Source organism: Bidens hawaiensis, unplaced genomic scaffold (genome assembly GCF_021521415.1).
Source record: "Bidens hawaiensis isolate Kalapana, Puna unplaced genomic scaffold, B.hawaiensis_p1.1 tig00002671_1, whole genome shotgun sequence".
NCBI lineage: Eukaryota > Viridiplantae > Streptophyta > Magnoliopsida > Asterales > Asteraceae > Bidens > Bidens hawaiensis.
Window position 1 is genome coordinate 441,474 of NW_027491145.1, and position 20,969 is coordinate 462,442.

At 33.4% G+C, this 20,969-nt stretch overlaps 1 protein-coding gene across 1 annotated transcript; it reads right to left on the reverse strand.

Annotated features, from left to right (window-relative positions):
* Window positions 1-4,855: 4,855 nt before the first annotated feature.
* On the reverse strand, window positions 4,856-9,520 carry LOC143620783 (L-galactose dehydrogenase-like). The gene is made up of 5 exons (XM_077092394.1): window positions 9,360-9,520; window positions 8,947-9,175; window positions 8,574-8,873; window positions 6,594-6,722; window positions 4,856-5,060 (listed from the first exon to the last, which is right to left on the reverse strand). Exons 1-5 carry the CDS (start codon window positions 9,518-9,520, stop codon window positions 4,929-4,931), a joined length of 951 nt encoding a protein of 316 aa, XP_076948509.1. The 3' UTR covers window positions 4,856-4,928.
* Between the last annotated feature and the right edge of the window lie 11,449 nt (window positions 9,521-20,969).

A 20,969-nucleotide genomic window follows, 5' to 3' on the forward strand; every position in this document is an offset into this window, starting at 1 on the left:
ATAATGTGATCAGCTGATCGTGTTCGTTTGTTAGCAGTATAAATGAACATAACTTAATTTAACTGGGCTTAAACCAATCAAAAGTCAATGTGAACAACAATATGTTGGGCTTAAAAAGTTATTAAAACTAAAGTATATTGTAATGGGCCTGAGAGAATATATCAATGAACGTAAACTAGCGAACATAAATGAACGTAAACGAACGAATATAAATGAAGAAATCGGGCATGCATTTATGTTCGTTCGCTTAACTAAATGAACAAAAACAAATGCGGCTTGTGTTTCATGTTCGTTTGTTTGATTAAATAAACAAACATAAACGAACTACCTGCGAAATGGTGCACTAAACATTCGGTTATGTTACACTCCTATTGACAACGTGAGTTGGTTGTTTCAGGTTTCACCTTGGCTGATATACCATTGCATGTTGGTGATGGAGCGTTTAATTTTATTGTTGAAATTCCAAAAGAATCAAGCGCAAAAATGGAGGTTGCTACCGATGAGATATTCACTCCTATTAAACAAGATACAAAGAAAGGGAAACTTAGATACTACCCGTAAGCCCTATATTATTGTTGCAACTAAATCTCTTTCTTTTTTTCTTTTTTTTTTTGCTGACCATGAGAAACTGTCAAAGAAAACTCACAGGCCCCACTGACTGCTTATTGAACATTGGCCCAAAATATTAGACACTTGCAATATTTGAATTTTGAAGCTTGTACACTTGCTTTTTGTTTCCTAGGTATAACATTAACTGGAATTATGGATTACTTCCACAAACATGGGAAGATCCGTCATTTGCAAACCCTGAGGTTGATGGAGCGTTTGGAGGCAATGATCCTGGTAAATTTGGATCCAGTGATGCTATTTTTGTGTGACATTTGAAAGCAGGTATTTTAAGATTTATTTACTTGGTTTTTGTTTGATGCTTGCAGTTGATGTGGTTGAAATTGGTGAAAGGCGTGGGAACATAGGTCAACTCATGAAAGTCAAACCGTTAGGTTGTCTAGCTATGATTGATGAGGGAGAACTTGATTGGAAAGTTATTGCAATTTCCTTGGATGATCCGAGGGTGTCACTTGTTGATGATGTTGATGACATTGAGAAGCATTTCCCGGAATGAGAAGTTAATTAACTGTTTGTGCTTTTTATGCTTATGATTAAAACTTAAAAGGCTATGTCATTACAAATAATTTAATTTATTCTATGGTGATTCGGAGATTTCGTATAATTTTTCTTTTAGTTAATCTTTTTTATTGTATTTATTGACGATAAGAGGTGTAAACAAGCTGAGCTGAGTTCGAGCTTGACGCATTTAACTTAACAGAACTTGAGTTTAAAAGGCTATATCCAAACCTTGAGTTCAGCTCCTATATTAATTATTTAGTTATTTTTTTATAGATGATAATAATTTTGTTGCATATTTTATATATGTAACATAATACATATAATTAGAAAAAAGTTACTAATATTATATAGATAAAAGGCTCCTGGGCCCTACTGAGCTTAGTATATGAAGAGCGTGGGCTCGTTTATTATACAGGCTTATTTTAGGCCTGAGCTCAGGCTTGTTTAAGCTCGGTTTGAATTGGGCTTTTAGCGAGCCAATCTCTAGTGGCTGAACTCGTTTGCGCCCCACTTCTATTTAGAGAGAAAACATAACCCGAATCGACTGATTATTACATAGGGACTAATCAATCAATTTTCTTTAGGGTACTCTTACCGCAATCAAAGACTGGTTCAGGGACTACAAGATCCCTGATGGCAAACCTGCTAACAACTTTGGTCTCGGCAACAAAGCGGCTGATAAGGTACGCATTTGGTGTTTTTTAGTGAAATTAATAATATTGAAATACTTTAGTTTAATGCTGAATTTGGTATGATATGAATAACAGGATTATGCTCTCAAGGTGATCACCGAGATGAATGAATCATGGGCTAAGCTTGTGAAGAGATCAACACCTGCTGGTGAGCTTTCGCTCGTGTAGATGTTAATTATTAAGTCTGTATTTAACACATTTTTTACATCATTTGTGTCGTGATGGCGACTTTAGTCATTTTTTCAGTCAGTGATTCATGAGAACTTGTTTTATAAATCAATTTAGACACCTGAACTTGTTACTGTGTATTTTTAAGCCCCAGTTACGAATCGACACAGACCGTCTTGCTTGCAGAGGCGGATTTTTTAGTGCTATTATAGTATAAAAATCTTTACCGACCCCAGTGAAATTTCAACACCGACCCCTGCGAAATATTGAAAAAAGAAAGAAGGAAAGAAATAAACTGAACCAAAAGCAAAAAAAAAATCACCGGAGTGTTTTTTCCGGTAAGAGATATTGCAGTGGTTAAATTTAAATGAAGAAGATGATAGAAATAAGATAGGTTTGTTTTGTATTTGAGTAGTTTTATAAGTCAGTGTGCATATAGGGTGCCTATCTAGATTAAAAGCTGCAAACACTGTTTTTTCCCCTTCTCATTTAGCTTAACCTTTTTTTGAAAATGTAAAACTATAAAATATTTAATAATAACATAAACAAAAAGTAATTACTTCATGTGTGTCGTGGGATTTGTTTTTAACTTTTAAAAGTGTATATGCTCCTTTTTTTCTTGTCTTATCCACCAATTAAGGATGACAATTAAAAATTTATTAAAAGGTTGATTATGTAAAACTTATTAAATAACTTAATTGTTGATAGAAAATTAAGTAAGTTGTTCACTATTTGCTTAATTATGTAATTTTTATTGATTATATAATCATTTCGTAGATTTTGAATATTATTATTTTATAATTTATATTAATATGTGTGTTTCTAGTTTAAAATATGGTACTTAGGTAATTTGTTGCAACTTAAAAGCTTATCTATTATGTGATCCGACCCGGTCCGACTCGATCCTAAAAGAATTTATAGACATATAACGATAAAATTTCAAACTCTAAAATATTTCCGACCCCTGTGAAAAAATTTTCTAGGTCCGTCACTGCTCGGTTGTGGTTCCAACCCGGTTCATTTTAAGTCAATGGTGTTTAAAACTAATTCCTGTAGGTAGACATGCACATTCAAAATGTTTAACCGACACAGACCTATGTCCCGAACCAAAACTGAACTGGTATTTATAGCAATGGGTTCGAGACCGATAGAAACCATAGGTTTGGGACTAGTTTATAATTGTTTATTTTCCTTTTAGAAATTACAAAAAACAGAGATTGCAATAGATTTGTTTTTTTTTTGATGTTTAATTGTCGTCGTTTGGTGTATAATTGTTTTATGATAGCTGTCGATAGAACTGAATGCGCTCGTTTCATAGAATTCATGGGAATTCAAAGGAATTAGAGTTAAAATCCCACAACATTAGATCATCTGCTTAAAGGTTTTATATTTGTTAATTTGTGTCATTTAAGTGTTTTCATTTAAGTTCGTTTATATTTGTGTTCATTTACATTTTTTCATACATGGTCATTTATCTTTGTTTAGTTATGTTCGTTTAGATTTTAAACAAAACGAACACAAATGCCCATTTATAAATAAACGAACTTGAACATAAATAATTGTTTGATTAAGTGTCCGTGTTCTTTTAAAGTTAAGTAAACGATCATGAACATGCCCTTGTTTGTGTTCATTCGATTCGTTTACAAGCTTTCATTATTCACATTGATGAATACATTGGTGTCGATCTCTAGGCTCTGCCGATTTTATTTGTGTTCATTTGTGTTCGTGAACCGTTCGTGAACACATTAATTTCCTTAATGAACGAACACGAACATAAAACCTTGCTCGGTAAGTGTTCGTGAACCGTTCGTGAACACATCATTTTCTTAACAAACGAACATGAACAAGGCCTTGTTTGTGTTCGTTCGGTTTATTTACAGCCCTACCACCTATCAATGCAAATAATAATAACAAATATAAAGGAAAAATATTGATTGTAAATGCAACAAGTAAGGTTTGAACCTGCGCACTAACACAACACTTAATATAGACAAAACAGCCAACAAACCAACTCATCGTATTAGCATTCTATTCAAACAAATAAACTAAAGTAGCAAACACTAAGCAACTTAAAAGTTCTTTATGGCACCAACATTTATCTATATATATATATATATACACATACACTAGTAGGAGTGCCCGCGTGTTGCGACGGGAACACCACGAGGATTCAATCGGTAGGGGTCTTGTTCGATATGGTACTGCCATTCGGTATAGCCAAACTTCTAGTCGGTCTAGTTTACAATATGGTTCCCACATTGGATTTTTTTAAACGGATTAATTTCCTTAGGAGATGCTTAAAAGTGACATTATGGTTCGCACATTTTTGAGACACATAAGTGACATTGGTTAACATACTTTTGAGCATGGTTGCAAAAGTCGCTAGACGGAGGACCTTATACGGTCGACCGAGGAGTACTTGGGGAGTACTCAGACATGAGAAATATAAATATATATGTCAAATATCCTTAGTTTACTAGTATTTATAACAAAAAATGTGAATATCAATATCAATAAAAGAAATATATTTTTTTAAATAATAATTTGTTCTAAAAATTGCTAATTATTAATTAAAAAAATGATACTCGTTTGTTAATATTATTGAAATACCAATTATATTTTATTTTTTAAGTAAAATCGGCTCAAGTTCACCGACTAGATGTGATTGTACCTGAGGCTGACCACTTTTGATCGATTCTTAGTAACTAGACGGAATTAAACAAACTCCCCTTGGTGACATACCTTGTAGCGAGTACTCGAGAAATACTAGACATTGTAAACCTACCTTTACAAGATTGCTTTTGAGTAAAAATACTGTGAATGTAAAACAAACACCATCAAGAAAGTATTTTATACGCAAATATGTCACTTATTGATTGCATTCATCATTGAAACACATATAAACAAGTGTACAGCATATAAACAACAGTTGAGCAATGCTTAAATTTGTTGAATACCGCTAGGCCATGTCTGATTCTTCACCGGTTTCAGTATTTCTTCGACCTCCGCTAAGGTTTCCTCATCTTTAAAACCTTTTGCAAGCTCTGTAGCAGCTGCAACGTTGACCTGCACCTGAATGAGGGAAGGCGGGAACCACATTGTCAGGATACCTAACATTACATGTATCTTTCACGTATGATGGTCAGGTCGGACATGTTTAGTAGCAGGTCAAATTTGGTCAGGTAGGGTTGATTTACCAACACTCTTTTCTTACATATAATAAACATAAACTATATTAATCAAATAATCATTTTTAATTAAAAAACAGGTTTAAGTGGTGTAAGTAGCATATGCATAAATCCGAAAAAACTGAACCCAAGGTCTAGTGTTATGTTTCCAAAACCAAACTTGTGGTTTGATTTCGGTTATGAAGGTTTTGCTGAAATAACAGAACGCAAACAAAATTAACGGTTTTGCTTTATGTTTTTGCATAAACCGAACTTTCAGTTCGGATTCGGTTTTGCATGTAACTAATACAGAAAGAACCAAACCGAACCAAATTTATGATAGTTTTACCCATATATTAAGCTGAAATGCACAATAATCAATTAATTATTAACAAGGTGTAGGCTCAAGTTCATTATTTCGAACCATATTTTATTTAGCTCCCCTGGTAAAACCCTAAGGGCGTGTTCGTTTCACAGAATTCGTAGGAATTAGAATTAAAATCCCATGACTTGGCGTGTTCGTTTCATTGGAATTGAAATCTTAATTTCCTTTTGGTGCGTTCGGTTGCCTAGGAATTGGAATTGGAATTGGAATTGGAATTCAATTCCTTCAAATAGCTTTAAATAAAGGGATTCTAAATCCTTCCAAATGTGGAAGATTTCAAATGAATTCGTTGTAATTTTTTCTCAAGTTTTTGTTTGTTTTTTTTTTAACGAGAACAACAAATAAAATATTTTGGTTTTTTTGTTTTCGATTTATATTTTGAGTTATAAATTTTTTATTATTATTTTTGAATATTTTTTTGAGAGGTTTTTGATCTTAATAGAAAACCCCTAAAAAAATTCAAAAAAAATAATAAAAAAAAATCATAACACAAAATATAAATAAAAAACAAAAAATCTAAAAAAACTAAAATGTTTCCGCCATTATCCTCGTTAAGAAAAAAAAAAACTCGATTCCAATTCATTTGCCAAACGAACACACGATTTCAATTCCTTTAAATTCCAATTCCTATTGGAATGTTCAGATTTCAAATCCAATTCCTTCCAATTCCAAATCCTATGCAAATTCCAATTCCAAATCTAATTCCATTCCATTCTGTGAAACGAGCGCGCCCTAAAAAAATACGAAACTGAACTAAACCCAAACCAAAACCGAAATACCAAAACTGAACACTATTCAAAAACTCAAATATACAAAATTGATGAACATTTTCCCTAGACCAACCAATAGCTTTGCTATGAGTGGGATTTTACTGGGCATGATTCATTGATTGATCAAGTGAACATTTTTGGTAATTCAAAAATGTAAAAAAATAAAGGTCATCAATGTTTGAAATCAGCGTAATTTTTTTGCATAATCGAGTTAAATTACTTGTAAACCTACATAACTACTAGATTTGAAGTATAACAAAAAAACTGAAAGACAATATCTGACCTGTTCAACAGATTTCATGCCCACCAGTATGGTAGAAATATCTTTGTTACACAAACTGTATTGCATGGCTAATTTTGAGATATCCTTCCCCTTCTTTTTACAAAAATCAGCAGCAGTTTGGCATGCAGCCTGTGATCAAACAGAAGAATCATTAAAAAAACGTCGACTTCATATGCACACCCTTGTTAATGAATGGTAAAGGTGTAAATGAGCCAAGCCACTCGTGAGCCATTTAAGATTGGCTCAATATAAACACAAATCGAGCGGGGCCTAAAATTGAGCATGTATATTAATGAGCCTACGCATGAGATTCACTTATCAAGCACAAGCTTGCTCGCAAACCTAAACAAACTTATCAGTATATAATTTTGTTTATTATAATTAATACACATTTACATAACATATATTCTGTTGTATATAAAATTTTTAATTGTAAACAATCAATATATCAATCAATCATACCCAGTAAAATTCCACCGACAGCAAAGCTATAAGTAGGGTCTGGGGAGGGTGGGATGTAGGCACACCGTACCTCTATCCAAAAGAATAAAGAGGTGGCTTCCAGAGAGACCCTCGGCTCTAAGTACATGTGTATGAAGCAAAATAAAGGAAATCAAAGTTTAACAGCTATATAAAAACTACTACTAATTATAATAATATTAATAATAATATTAATAATAAGATCACAGTTTAACAGCTATATAAAAGCTAATAATTATAATAATAATAATAATATATGTAAGGGAAATACCATTATGGTATGTGACCTAAATAAGTTAAGTCTAAGCCCTAAGGTATTCAAATCTCTCTAAAAATCCTTAACTTTAATTCTACTTCTCCACGAATTCCTATCCTCAACCATGTCCTCGGAGAGGTTTAGGTCTATCAAATCATGCCTAATCCTCTCATCCCAAGTCAATTTCGGTCGTCCTCTACCCCTCCTCCCCTCTATAGTAATGTTGTCTACGGATCTAACAGGATTCGTCGTCAGTCTTCTCTTTACATGTCCAAACCATCTCAATCTCCACTCTCTTATCTTGTCTGCTATGTTCGCCACCCCTAATCTCTCGCGAAACACAACGTTTCTTATTCGGTCTAGCCTTGTGTGCCCACACATCCAACGTAGCATTCTCATTTCTGCTACCTCCATCTTCCGCACTTGTGCCTTCTTGATGGCCCAACAATCTGTTCCATATAGCATTGCAGGTCTAACTGCCACCCTATAGAATTTTCCCTTTAGTTTAGTCGGGAAACTCTTGTCGCACAATATACCTGTGGCTGCTTTCCATCTACACCATCCTACCTGAACTCGGTGGGTCACATCACTGTCTAATTCCCCATCGCTCTGTACAAAAGATCCTAAATACTTGAACTTCGTTACCTGCGGGACCACCTGCCCTTAATTGTAAACATGTATTAAAAATGTAAATACACCAGTTAAAGTTGCCCTACGTGATGCGGCAGGAATTTTGAACATGCATATCTACGATCTGACATATCAAACACATGCGGAAATCATTTACAAGACCAAAAAATACTTAATTTGGAATACAACTCCGTTTTTAATATAATTTGTATTGGAATGTTGATAAAAAAAATTAACATTGTTGAAGTTAGCCCACACGATTCAGCGAGAATTTTGTCAATGCATATCTACAATCTCACCTATAAAAGCACATGCTCATGTCGTTTGCTAAACAACAAGTCTATTTTCAAGAAAATTTATATTGGAATGTTGATAAAACAAATAAATAAAATAAAAATAGTTGTGTATTTAGGTTAAAGATGCATATTATAAGAGGGACCAAAAAGAAACTTAAATAAAAAGGCAGCATATTGTGGTTGGTCAAATTACTATTCATGGTTTGCAAATATTTATATATAATTACTTGATAAATAATGAACGAGCCCCGAGCTTATGAGAGCTCACTCTCGGCTCGCATACACCTCTAATACCAGTGATGCTAAGTAGAAGAAAACCTTAAGTTCGGGTGAAGCCGGGTGCCACTCTGGCGGCCCACTTTCTGTGAGAAGTCCCATTGCTAACGGAGACGCACTGATCACACCAACTCCTTTACTTTTTAGATACGGGATCAAATCTTCAAGCGTCGTATCATTAACACTATAATGACAATATGAAAGAATCACATCAACCGTGCCTGGTGGCACACGATCAAGCACATAGTTAAAGATTCCCAGTGGAAGCCCCGTTATACCAATGAATCGAATCTTCCCCGAGTCCTTCAACTTTTGGAGCACAGGAATTGTCTCTTTTACAACCTAGAAACAACAATCAACAAATTGGTGAGCTATTCATTTATTGTAACAATAAGCTATACACCAATGTAAATACCTGATCAAGTGAGCCAAATTCGATGTCGTGACATTGTAATATATCAACATAATCCATTTGCAGGCGTTCTAGACTCTCGTCAATGCTTTTGATTACTCTTTCAGCACTGAAATCAAAACCATCTTTGTACCTTCCACATTTTGTGGACACAATGTATTCGTTTCTAGGTACTCCAACAGCTTTTAGGGCTTTTCCAAGTACTTTTTCAGATAATGTTCCACCGTAATACCTAAAATTCAGAACACATAAATTCAAATTCTAAATTCTAACAAAAACCCTAAATCTTTGTAACAGCTACAGTAATCAAACGAACACGAATGAGGCATGATCTTGTTCTTCGTTTAACTTTAATTGAAATTGAGATGAATTGTATTGTATTGTAAGGAATGAATGATAGAATGTGAATTACTGACGGCGATGTGTCAAAGAAGTTGATGCCGAGTCGGAAGGCTTCGCGAACAGTGGCAATGGCTTCTTCATCGGAAATGGGCCCGAAGACGCTGCCGAGGGGGGATGCACCGAACCCCACGCAGCTCAGCTTCAGGTCTGTGTTTCCCAGGGGTCGGAGCTCCATTTCTCTGATGGATTGCTTGTTTGGGTTTAGGGTTGTTTGAGGATAAGGGATCAGTGGGAAGATTCAGGGAAGTGGCCTGTACAAGTTCATGTTTTATATTATAATAATTATAAAAATATAATATTGTTTCTTTAATTTCTGGGGTGTTTGGATTTCTGTTATGTTTGGATTAGGTTATAATAGAAAGTATAGTTTTTATAGGAAGGATAAGAAGTAATCTTAGCCGTTGATTTTGAATATGGATGGTTGAGATTAGTTTAGGGGGAAATCAAGTGTGAACATAAGGGGAAGGGTATAAAAGAAATAACACATTTATTGACTTTCTCTCTCCACATGCAAGGCACATGCCAAATTCCCTTATCATTTTTAAACGTCCATAACTTTTTTTTACTACGTTTTTATTGAAAAACAAATTCATCATAATAATGAGTGTCTTTTTATCTTTAATACGAGTACCATATTGTAATATAAAAATTAAAAAAAATAGTAGGTTTTCTAAAAATTGTGTTTTACCAAATTGTGTTTTACAAAATTGTGTTATACAATAGTATTTTTCATTGTGCTTTTTCCATTGTGTTTTTTCCATTGTGTCATACAATTGTGTTTTTATCATTGTGTTTTTTTTTCATAGTGTTTTTTTTCCATTGGGTTTTTTACATTGTGTGTTTTCATAGTGTTTTCCATTGTGTTTTTTCGGACTTTTCCGGCAAGGTGGTGGCGGTGGGTGACGGGTGTCGTGGCAGTGGGCGGTGGAGTGGTAGTGGATGTAGGAGATGAGTGAAGATGTAAATGGGTTTTATGTAAGTGGGTTTTTGAAATGAATGTAAGTGGGTTTTGAGATTAAAGTAAGTGGGTTTTGATATTAAGGTGTTAGACTAAAATACCCTCCTTTCTAGCCTTCTTAGGAAAATCAAACTTCTTATTTGAACCTAACCCGGTGTTTAATAATTGAATATATGATTATTTAAACATTTATTATATTAATTAATCATTGTTCAATTCATTTTTTGTCCTAACATCCAAAACACGCTTGACTTTACAACTGGAGTAGGTACGAGTTGCTATATATATTATTACTAGCCTGGTGCCCGCACAATACAGCGGGAAATACAGACCTTAATAATCACGTAATAGATTTATGGGTGTTTATTGTTTTATTTGAGTGTGAAACCGTTTGTTTTTATTTTAACGCACTGCTTGCGGTGAGCGCATATAATGTATATACGTATGAACCCTCGGGTGAGCAAAAGTGAAAATGCACTAATTTTATTATATGATTATTTAAACATTTATTATATTAATTAATCATTGTTCAATTCATTTTTTGTCCTAACATCCAAAACACGCTTGACTTTACAACTGGAGTAGGTACGAGTTGCTATATATATTATTACTAGCCTGGTGCTCGCACAATACAGCGGGAAATACAGACCTTAATAATCACGTAATAGATTTATGGGTGTTTATTGTTTTATTTGAGTGTGAAACCGTTTGTTTTTATTTTAACGCACTGCTTGCGGTGAGCGCATATAATGTATATACGTATGAACCCTCGGGTGAGCAAAAGTGAAAATGCACTAATTTTGACGTTATTTTACTAATCTCGTGAAAATAACGTTAAAGACAAGGGTACATGCACCAATCGATCGGTGTGCCGATCGTTGAGTGTTATGTGCCTTATGTCTAAGGCTTGATGCAAAACTACTATTCGAGCTGGGGGTCTCACTGGAAGCAGCCTCTCTATTCCTACGGGGTAGAGGTAAGACTGTCTACACATCTTACCCTCCTCGGAACATACCATAGCTTTGCTATTGGTGAGATATACTGAGTACGATGATGATGATGATGAATAATTCTTATTTTAAACTCAATTTATTATCAAAGTACAAACCAAATCGCAACCAAATCGTTGGAAATGATTTGGTTTGGTTGGTTTCAATTTTCAATGATTCGGTTTCAGTTTTCGACGGCAAAATACCTATTAATGATTTGGCTCACAGTTTAATTCAAAACCATAAAAAATGGACCAAAAACAACTATAAATGTTATTTTTATAACTTAAATAAACTATGACAATATCATACTCAAATTAAAGGGAATAAAACGCTTGTTTTTATGGTGCAATTATTTTTAAAAAATATTATCATACGAAAAAGTTATGACCGTTTAAAAATTGTGGGGGAAGTTGGGTTAAAAGTGAAATTAAAAATAATACATAGGCAAAAGATAGAGGTTAAATTTGTAACTATTCTCAAATTTACAAAAACTTATTAAAGTAGAGGGACTAAAATTGTAACTATCATGTAAGACACGTGATATTTAAGTGTTGAATGACCACTTTGTCCCTCTTTAGAGTTGTACCATGTGCTTAAACAATTGTAAAACCCTTAAAATTGACCGTCTTAATTTGCCTATGAGTTCTATATTATATATAGTATAGATTACGTGTTTCAAAAATCCTGACTATGCGTCGATTAATCACTAGTTCCCACTTTACTGATTAACTTTGGGCTAATTAATCGGTCAATGGTCAAATCTGCCAAAAATCGACGGTTTCCGGCAAGATTCCGACCAAAATCAGCAGTTTCTGGTGATATTCCAACCGAAACTAGCCGTTTCCGGCGAGATTTCATAAAAAAACTAGTGGTTTCCGGCGATATTTAAGCCAGTTTCCAGTCAAAACGTGTACAAAAATGTGTGCATGTATATATAAAATTAAAAATTATACATTAAAGTTCAATCCGATTAAATCCCGATTAATCGCTAGTCCCCACCCCACCGCTCGACTAGCGACTAGCGATTATTGTAACACCCCGGCTAAAGCGGAGATGCCTGAGTGTGACGTACAGATTGTTCAAAACACATGTGACACTATTAAGTGACAATATTATCATTAATTGGTTTAAACATCATAAACACAAGTTTGTAAACAAGAAATACAAGAAAATATAAATTCAACTAAACATTTTGTCCATTTGTTTAAATAACCTAACTCTAGTGACTTCTTCAAGTATTCCTCTAGTGCATGTACCTGTAGCATATATATAAAATACGGTCAACTAACTTAATAGTTGGTGAGTTCACACAAGTTTGAATAAAAACATAAAACCTTGCAATTCCATGAAACTTGTGATAATTAAACTACTTCGCATGCAATGTCCTTTCCAGTAGGCAACAACCAACGTATTTGGATCGGGGGTCCCTTTTCCACTCATAACAAAATGGTCCTTAGTGCAAAGGGGGGCGTATGATTATACTTATTGAGGCAACCACTTGCTGAGCACATAATCAAGTAAGCACATAAACACACAAGTCCACGATATGAATTGCAGTTTCATAGCTGAATATAAAATCAATTGCGTTGAATAGGATATATATGCTACCCCCAAAATGTAAAAGCGTTTAAAAAAAAGGGGGTGTGAGAAACTCACCTCGAAATCGAAAATAACTTGAAATATAAACCGAAAGCATAATAACAAAACCGAAGCAACCGAACATCCCGAACTATAATAAAATAAATATGAAAATTTAAAGACTAGCTAACGGAATAATAAGGGTTATTTACTTGATTAAGTGAATATGCATTATTTTAATATTATTTTATTATGCTAAGGTATTTTATATTATTTATAAGAGTCTTAACAGGAATTTTAATGATTTATGATTATTTTAATATCATTTAACTTTTGTTTTAACAGAGATTTTAACTTGAAAGCGACTACGTTATCGTGTTATAAAGTTAACGGAATGGTGTTTAATAATATAATAAATAATTGGGTTTTCACGAAACTTTAATGGAAACAAAAGTCGATTTTAGGTGAAAACGATATATATAATTTTTTTTATATTCAACTTTATTTGATTTATAATAATTTATAAAAATATATTTAGTTTATGGCTGACGGTTAATTGCTGCCGATAAAAGACTCGTCGCCGGAAAAACGGGGTGAAGAAGGGTAGGGACGGCTGCTGATGCTACATAACACATTATACTTCGAACAAATTACAACTTTAGTCCCTGGTCTTTCAAGATGTCTTAAAACATGATTTTAATTATAGTTACACTAATGACCTTGCACTTTGAGATCTTATTTTAAGATCAAAATTAAAATATCATTTACAACTTGAATCACGAACTTTGAAATGTTACATGAAGTTAAATATATTTGGATTATTTTCGTATTATGCCAGATAGTTTGCGAATCGGTTAACTTTAATAAACTTTAAGCCTCGACGTTTCGTTATTTGAACAAAATGAAAAGATAACGAACGAATGATATTTGTAACTCATCGTGATTATTATATTAAAGATGAATGTATAATAAAATAATATCGAAACGACAAAATGAGTCGATTTAACAAATGTATAAAAATAACGAATGTCCCATAATCACATGTAATGAAACTATAAATATGTGTGTGTGTGATACAAAACCGAAAATTCGAAACGGATCGGGTTTTCGGATTCGAAAAGTAACGAATGTTACAGTTATACATATTCTCTTCCTAAACCACATATATTACATATTTTCCCATTTAATTAAAATTAACTAATTAAATGACTATTTTACCCTTAATAAACTAATTAAACAAATATTTACATATTTCCACTTCCTAATAGCATCAACTACATATCTCCCCAATTTAGACTCAAATCGACCCGGTTTTAGGACGAACATACCGAAGCTAATAAAATCAATTGGAGATTGCGACCGCAACTTTTCGCGACTAGTTTAAGGCACGCAAACTTTTACGACCACTTTTGGAACCGAATTATTAGCGACCGCTATTAAATCTTTTTGCTACTAAATTTTTTAACGACCAAAATTGTTATTTACAACCGATTTAGCAACTGAATTATTTGCAACAGATTTAGCAATCATGTCTTAAACTGCAATATTAGAAGATATATATTTGTTTATCAATCTTCTAGCGATTTACAAAACTCAATACAAAATCAAATTACTATTATAATTCAAAGAAGTATACCAATTTATTAAACAAAGTTTAAAACCGATTGCACAGGTAAACTTGAAACCGGTTGCCAGAATATATTTGAACAGATTGGCCACCTAACCACAATTCATTAATTTAATAAATAGATTTAAACACATTAAATTATTAGTTTAAAATTGACCCAATCCCCAATTGGCATACATGCACCGTACCCTGGCTTCTCCGGTTGAAAAAAACATCGGCGCAAATGTTCTAGGGCTGTTACGACCGGAGTTACCTCCGCCAAAGTTACACCCAAACCTTGATTATAAGTCGGAGTTCCGTTATTACGTTTCATAATCTTCAAAAAATTTTCGTTATACATCGCATCCCCCCTATGGTACTCAACTTTGGCGACCACCGACATTCTGAGATCTGAATCACTAGCTCTTTGTGTTCTTTCTCTAATATGTTCGTTCTCTGATGCGTGAGTATGGAAAGGGTACAATGGTAATTGCATACTCAATGGAGAAATATGTTTAACCTTAACCCTATGTCACACCCGGCTCCATGGGCCTAGGCATGTGACCATAGTTCCTGTTTTGAAAATACATCAAAGTATTTGCATAGCTGAAGTCTTTTCTTGATTAAAATATTCATTTATAGAGAACACGGGAATTAAACACCTGGTATTGTCTTACAAAACATTAAAAGTGATAAAATGTTAATTTACATCTTTTACATAATTAAAACAAAACTGAGCCATTAGATGCGTCTAATGGATGTATCCTCCATCTTCTACCACACCTTTCTACTGATTACCTGTAAAATAGTTTTATAAAATACGTCAGCAACAATTACTGGTGAACACGCTGATACTAAATCATTTATATAAACCTTTAGCTTCACTCGTAACAATTCAACGCCCTATAGACCGGCGTACCAAATATATCACATAGTCAAGCCCTAACGACCCTATAGACCGGCTCAATGCTCAGGGACATGATGCTAATGTGGCGGGGTATGCCCACCCTGTGACCACATATGAATGGATCCAGACACATGTACATCTAGCCTGAGAGCCAGCGACTACTAAATTTTTAGGGATCTATAATCCCATGTAAACTTTGACATGTTGAAATGACTCGATTAAATAGTTTAAAAAGAGTTGGGGGCGTATTCACCTTTTGATGAGTTGCTCAATTAACAAATTCTTTGTATTTGATTACCTCGGACCTATAGTTCGAGAATATTAGTTCAATAATTTATCTAGATCAAGTGATCTAACTTCAGACCTTTAGTTTGGTTAAATAGCTTTAAACCTTGATTGAATATTTATTATTAAAATATTACTTTAGACCTTTAGTCTATAAAATCATACATTTTAATATTGGCGTTTCTTCCTGTAGAAGAAATCATCTAAATTTCACCTATCTTCCTTTAGAAGAAATCACGTTTATAAAACCACTATGTTTTCTCCTTTAGAATAAACATTATTCGCTCAAAATAATTACTGCATCGGTGTAAGCATGTTGATAAACACTACCTGAGATACCTAAGTGTTATTGTAAGTTGGAGAATCATATATATCATCATGTAAGCAATGATATATAATGCCAAATTGTTCATCGCTGGCTTCACGGAGGAATGCTAATATGCATTGGTAAAGTCATGTAGACACATACACAAACATGTAGACATATACCAGCTACATGAAATTCCAAAGACTATTTTTTGTTTAGAGATTATTGTTGTACTAAATCCTTTGTACTATTGAACTAGTTAATTTTGTTAGTGTTAGAAATATTGTTTATTTATGTTGAATTATTATATTGTATATTACCAAATAGTAAAATAATCAAACACATTGAACATTGTTTGTTTATTGACCTTAGTCAACTGGTCTCATAAGTATCGTATCTAATGTTGTTTGTTCACTTAGATTGTAACAATCACTAACAACTACTTAAAAGCACGTATAAATATTACAAACAAATTGACATAATTATAACTGATAATAATATTACTAAAGGCAGAATATTAAAAAGTAAAAAAAAAGATATAGACTAGACAAATAATATTAGTCCAAATCATCTAATAGTTCTAGTAGAGTGATGGAGAAATGTGTATCTAAACCTAAGACAGGTTTAATAGGAAGAAGATCACTTGGTAGAAAATCATGATTTTGATTAATCATTTCAATTCTTCCTTGATTATCTGGCAATACTGGCCATGGCACTTGTGACAAAATGATTCTCATGGTTAATCTGGGATATAGATGTAACACCCCGGCTTAAGCGGAAACGCCCGAGTGTTGACCATAATAACATTAATTCATTAAATTTCCAAGTACATAAGTTCAACAAATCACAATACAAGTTCAAATCAAAACATAATCATAACAATGTCTCGTTTATTAAATAACCTAGGTATTCTAAGTGTCTTCTAGTCCTTCATCCTCTAATCACGGTACCTGTAACATATGAATAAAGTACGGTCAGCTATAAATAGCCGGTGAGTTTCCACAGTTTTAAATACATACATAAAAACCGTACAACTCATGGACAAGTGATTAACGAGCAAGTCCTTTCCAGTTGGTACAACCAACATACTTGGATAATCGCGCAAGTAAGGTCCTTTCCAATTGGTAACAACTAACGTACTTGGATAATGAGGCCCTTTTTCACTCGATACAAATGGACCGGAGTGCAAAGGGGGGCGTATGATCATACTTAATGAGGCTTCCCAACGTGCAAGTAATACAAATAACACACAAGTCCATATACGAATTGTAGTTTGTAATAGAAGAAATCAATACTTGAATTTTTTTACATGGATACATATGCTACCCTAAAACAATAAAACATTAAAAGGGGTGGTGAACAACTCACCTTAATGATTGAGGCGAAAAGGGAATAAGTACTTAAAAGCGTTTGAGAATAACCACAACCGAATACGTCACGTAAGCCGAAGCAAGTGATCCGCGCTAACTAAATTAAGTAAAAACAAGACTTAATCGATAATTGTACGGGTGTTTTTATTGTAAAACTTGTAATGAATATTTTATATTATTTTCTATTCTTTGATTATAATATTATAATGAATATTTATGCTTTAACGATAAATCGGTCATTAGTACGACTTAAGCACTTTAATGGCGAGAAAACGAAGTTATATGTTCGAAAAGCTTGTAATGTTATAATTATAATTATTGCGTTGACTAGACGATTTTTAGGAATTTAAAGTTTACTTTACGTTTATTAAACGATTTTTAATGACAACTTACGAAAACAAGAAACTTGATTTTTATTGTAAAAGTGGTGAGATATATTTTATAGTTAATTAATATAATTTTTATTTAACTTAAAAAAAGTTTTTATAAGTTTATTTTGATTTTTATTTGATTAAAATGATTTAATGGGTATTAATAAAACTGATTTAAATAATAAAAAAAAATAATATGTCTGACCCGGGTTTCGAACCCCGGTCTTGGTGATGATCAGTGTGTTATCCAACTGCTCTAGACTTCATATTCATTAAGGATATGGTTTTAAATATATATATACACATTAACAGATCTTGATAGTTTTAATTATTAATAATAATAATATAAACAGTTTAAAAAAATGATAATAGGATGCGTGCCCCGGGTTTCAAACCCGGGTCTCTTGGTTACAAACACCACAGCTTAACCAGTTGCTCTGCTTGATACATTCGTTTTAAGTATAAGAATATATATATATATATATATATATATATATATATATATATATATATATATATATATATATATATATATATATATATATACTTCAGGTTCATCTTCTTCAAGAAACACCCTAGAGTTTAAATCTCAGTTTCTGTTCAATGGTTGATGAAATTAGATTAGGGTTTTCTTTTATTGGATCGAAACTAATCAAATGCATATATTAATTACCCGTTAATGTTTTGTTTCGCCGGGGAAGATGAACTCACCGGAAAAGTTAACAAGAACTCCCAATTACAGAAACTCGGTGTATTAGAGGGGGATTAAGAGAAGTGAACGAGTTGTAATGAAGGTTGGGTCTCTATTTATACTACGAATAGGAGCGTATACGCGTTTAATGTATTTTGATTTCCCGGATTTTCCGGCGGGTATCGTGGACGCGAAACACGGGTTTTAGAATGTTAATACACAATTAATTAGTCGGATATACTATAATATTGACGGTAAAACGCGTTAAACTAAAAGTTCGGGTCAAAAATCAGGGTTTAGAGGCTGTTTGGGATTTGCCGGCGCCGAGCTCCGGCGGCCGGGAATAGGTTGACGGGAAAACGGGGGTTGGGTGGGGGTTTGGGATAGATTTTATATTTTAATATATTTTAAAATAAAATGTTACAATATTAGCCCCTGAAGTTTAATAAACTTATTAAATGGAATTGAAATACTTTTAAGTTAATACAAGTTTTCAATGTTTACACTTTTGGCTTTAAATTTTATAATCGAATTATATAACATTTTGTTTTGAATTGTTTACGCGTTAAAGCTGGTTATCGATAAGCCTCGAGTAATAAATGAACGCACGTTTGAACATAAATTTCGGGAATACTTTATTAATAATCATGACAAAATAACCAAACGACCCAATGGGTCGGGTTTACAAATACAAATATGAATAGAAAATTGACGAATGTCACAATAGAAGTATCCATCGTTCCTGTTCAATGTTGTCACACATATGTCGTAGCAAATGCCTGGAGTAGTTGTAGGGTTGCTGTTTCACAATAGCATGAACTATTTGTTGCACTTCTTGTGGCACTAACTCCCATCAATTAACCTTGTGTGAAAACCCAAACAAAGTTGTGTACAAAAAAATTTCCATTATTCAGAGAGGCATTTTTGTTCACTTTGTTATGGCGACATGCTTCATGTATGCCCCATATCCCAAAAAGTTTGGCGCACGCCATCTTAAGAGAAGAACTCTCTGGCTTGAGCATCATATTTTCGTAGAGCGGCACGAATTTCCGCTTGACCAACAACGATTTCTGACCCATTTCCACACCATGAATTTCTCATTCTAAATACGCATTTACTGTATAGGTTTCACTAACAGAAGAATCCAAAAATTGTTGTATCCATTGTCGATATACATCGACTTGATCATTTAAGGCATAGGCGATAGGACTCAGTCTCAGCAACTTAATCATACTTTTGAAGTCCTCGAGTTCTCCCATGGCTTTGGTTCTCATTCGCAAATTACGAGTTAATAGAAAAGTGTGTCGAGAGCTGTCGTATGCCATCATCTTGAAACAGGGTTGTTAGGGTTTTTTTTGTTGTGAAACAACGATGAGAAGTGTTTGAAGTTGGATAAAGAATTTATTGTAGACGAATTGGCGCTTCAGTTTCAGAAAATGCGGGAAAAAATAAACTAGTGAAACGTAGTGTTACAACGGTTATAGACAAAAGCCCGTTATTTATTTGTAGGACTCCATAAACCGTTCTATAATGCAAACAATACACGGGGGTAACCGTTCTTTTTTCACCAATTACACCGGTCTATTAACCAGTTTGTTTACAAACTATAATAAGTATACATACATGCATACATACATACGTACGTACGTACGTACATACATACATAGTAACACAGAGATACTACATACATAGATACACGTAATTAAGCAGCATACCACATCTATACATGCATGCATACATATATATACATACATACAAATACATGCATACATACATACATACATAATTTTCTTTTATATTTTTTATTAACTTTAATTGTGGATCACAATTTTCAAGTTTTAATTAAAAACATGTGGTTGAAAATGGACGTTTAATCCTAACCCCATACATACATTAATTTAATTGTAAGGTGTGTTATGTATATATATATATATATAATAATTGACTTAGGTATATCATCTGCCAACTCCCCTACATTTAACTAAAAATTAAATTAGTTAGTTGAAACCTTGCTAAATCTTAGCTAGAAATAGAACACATTTGCATAATTTTATCACACTACTTGAAACTATGATATACATGTTACACGTGTGTCTCATAAATTTTGGATAATATTATACTGCTTCCTCTTCCAAAACAACCATATCCTTGTCTAAGACAAGTTAAATATGTTGGGATAGGTGATGTCGAAAAATTTAACCTAAAGACGGCGACACAGGAGCAGGTGGTGCTGCGGTGGTAGCGTACTACAACGATGGAATTGGTGGTTTAGAATACATATTGAGATCCTTGTATTCTGTGACCACCTTATCCTGATCTCAGGTTGCTCGGTGCGGTTTGCATTAGACGTGCTCAACAGGATGAAGTGGACAAGCCATGTGATTTACATCGATAAAGTTTGTGTTGTTTGATATGTCACCTTTGTAGTGTTAAAAAATATTTGCATTATTTTTTATTGAATAAATATTGGCTTGACTTTTATGATATAACTTGTGTAATATTTTGTATACTGTTTGGTTTAATTTTTGATAAGTTATGTTATAGATTGAAGATTATATG

Excerpts from the sequence above, each read along its gene's own strand:
- LOC143620783 (XM_077092394.1), bottom strand. The coding sequence starts at position 9,520 with ATGGAGCTCCGACCCCTGGGAAACACAGACCTGAAGCTGAGCTGCGTG. Across the intron at positions 9,176-9,359 it reads AACTTCTTTGACACATCGCC|GTATTACGGTGGAACATTAT; the intron begins GTCAGTAATTCA and ends TCTGAATTTTAG. Across the intron at positions 5,061-6,593 it reads GCATGAAATCTGTTGAACAG|GTGCAGGTCAACGTTGCAGC; the intron begins GTCAGATATTGT and ends TCCCTCATTCAG.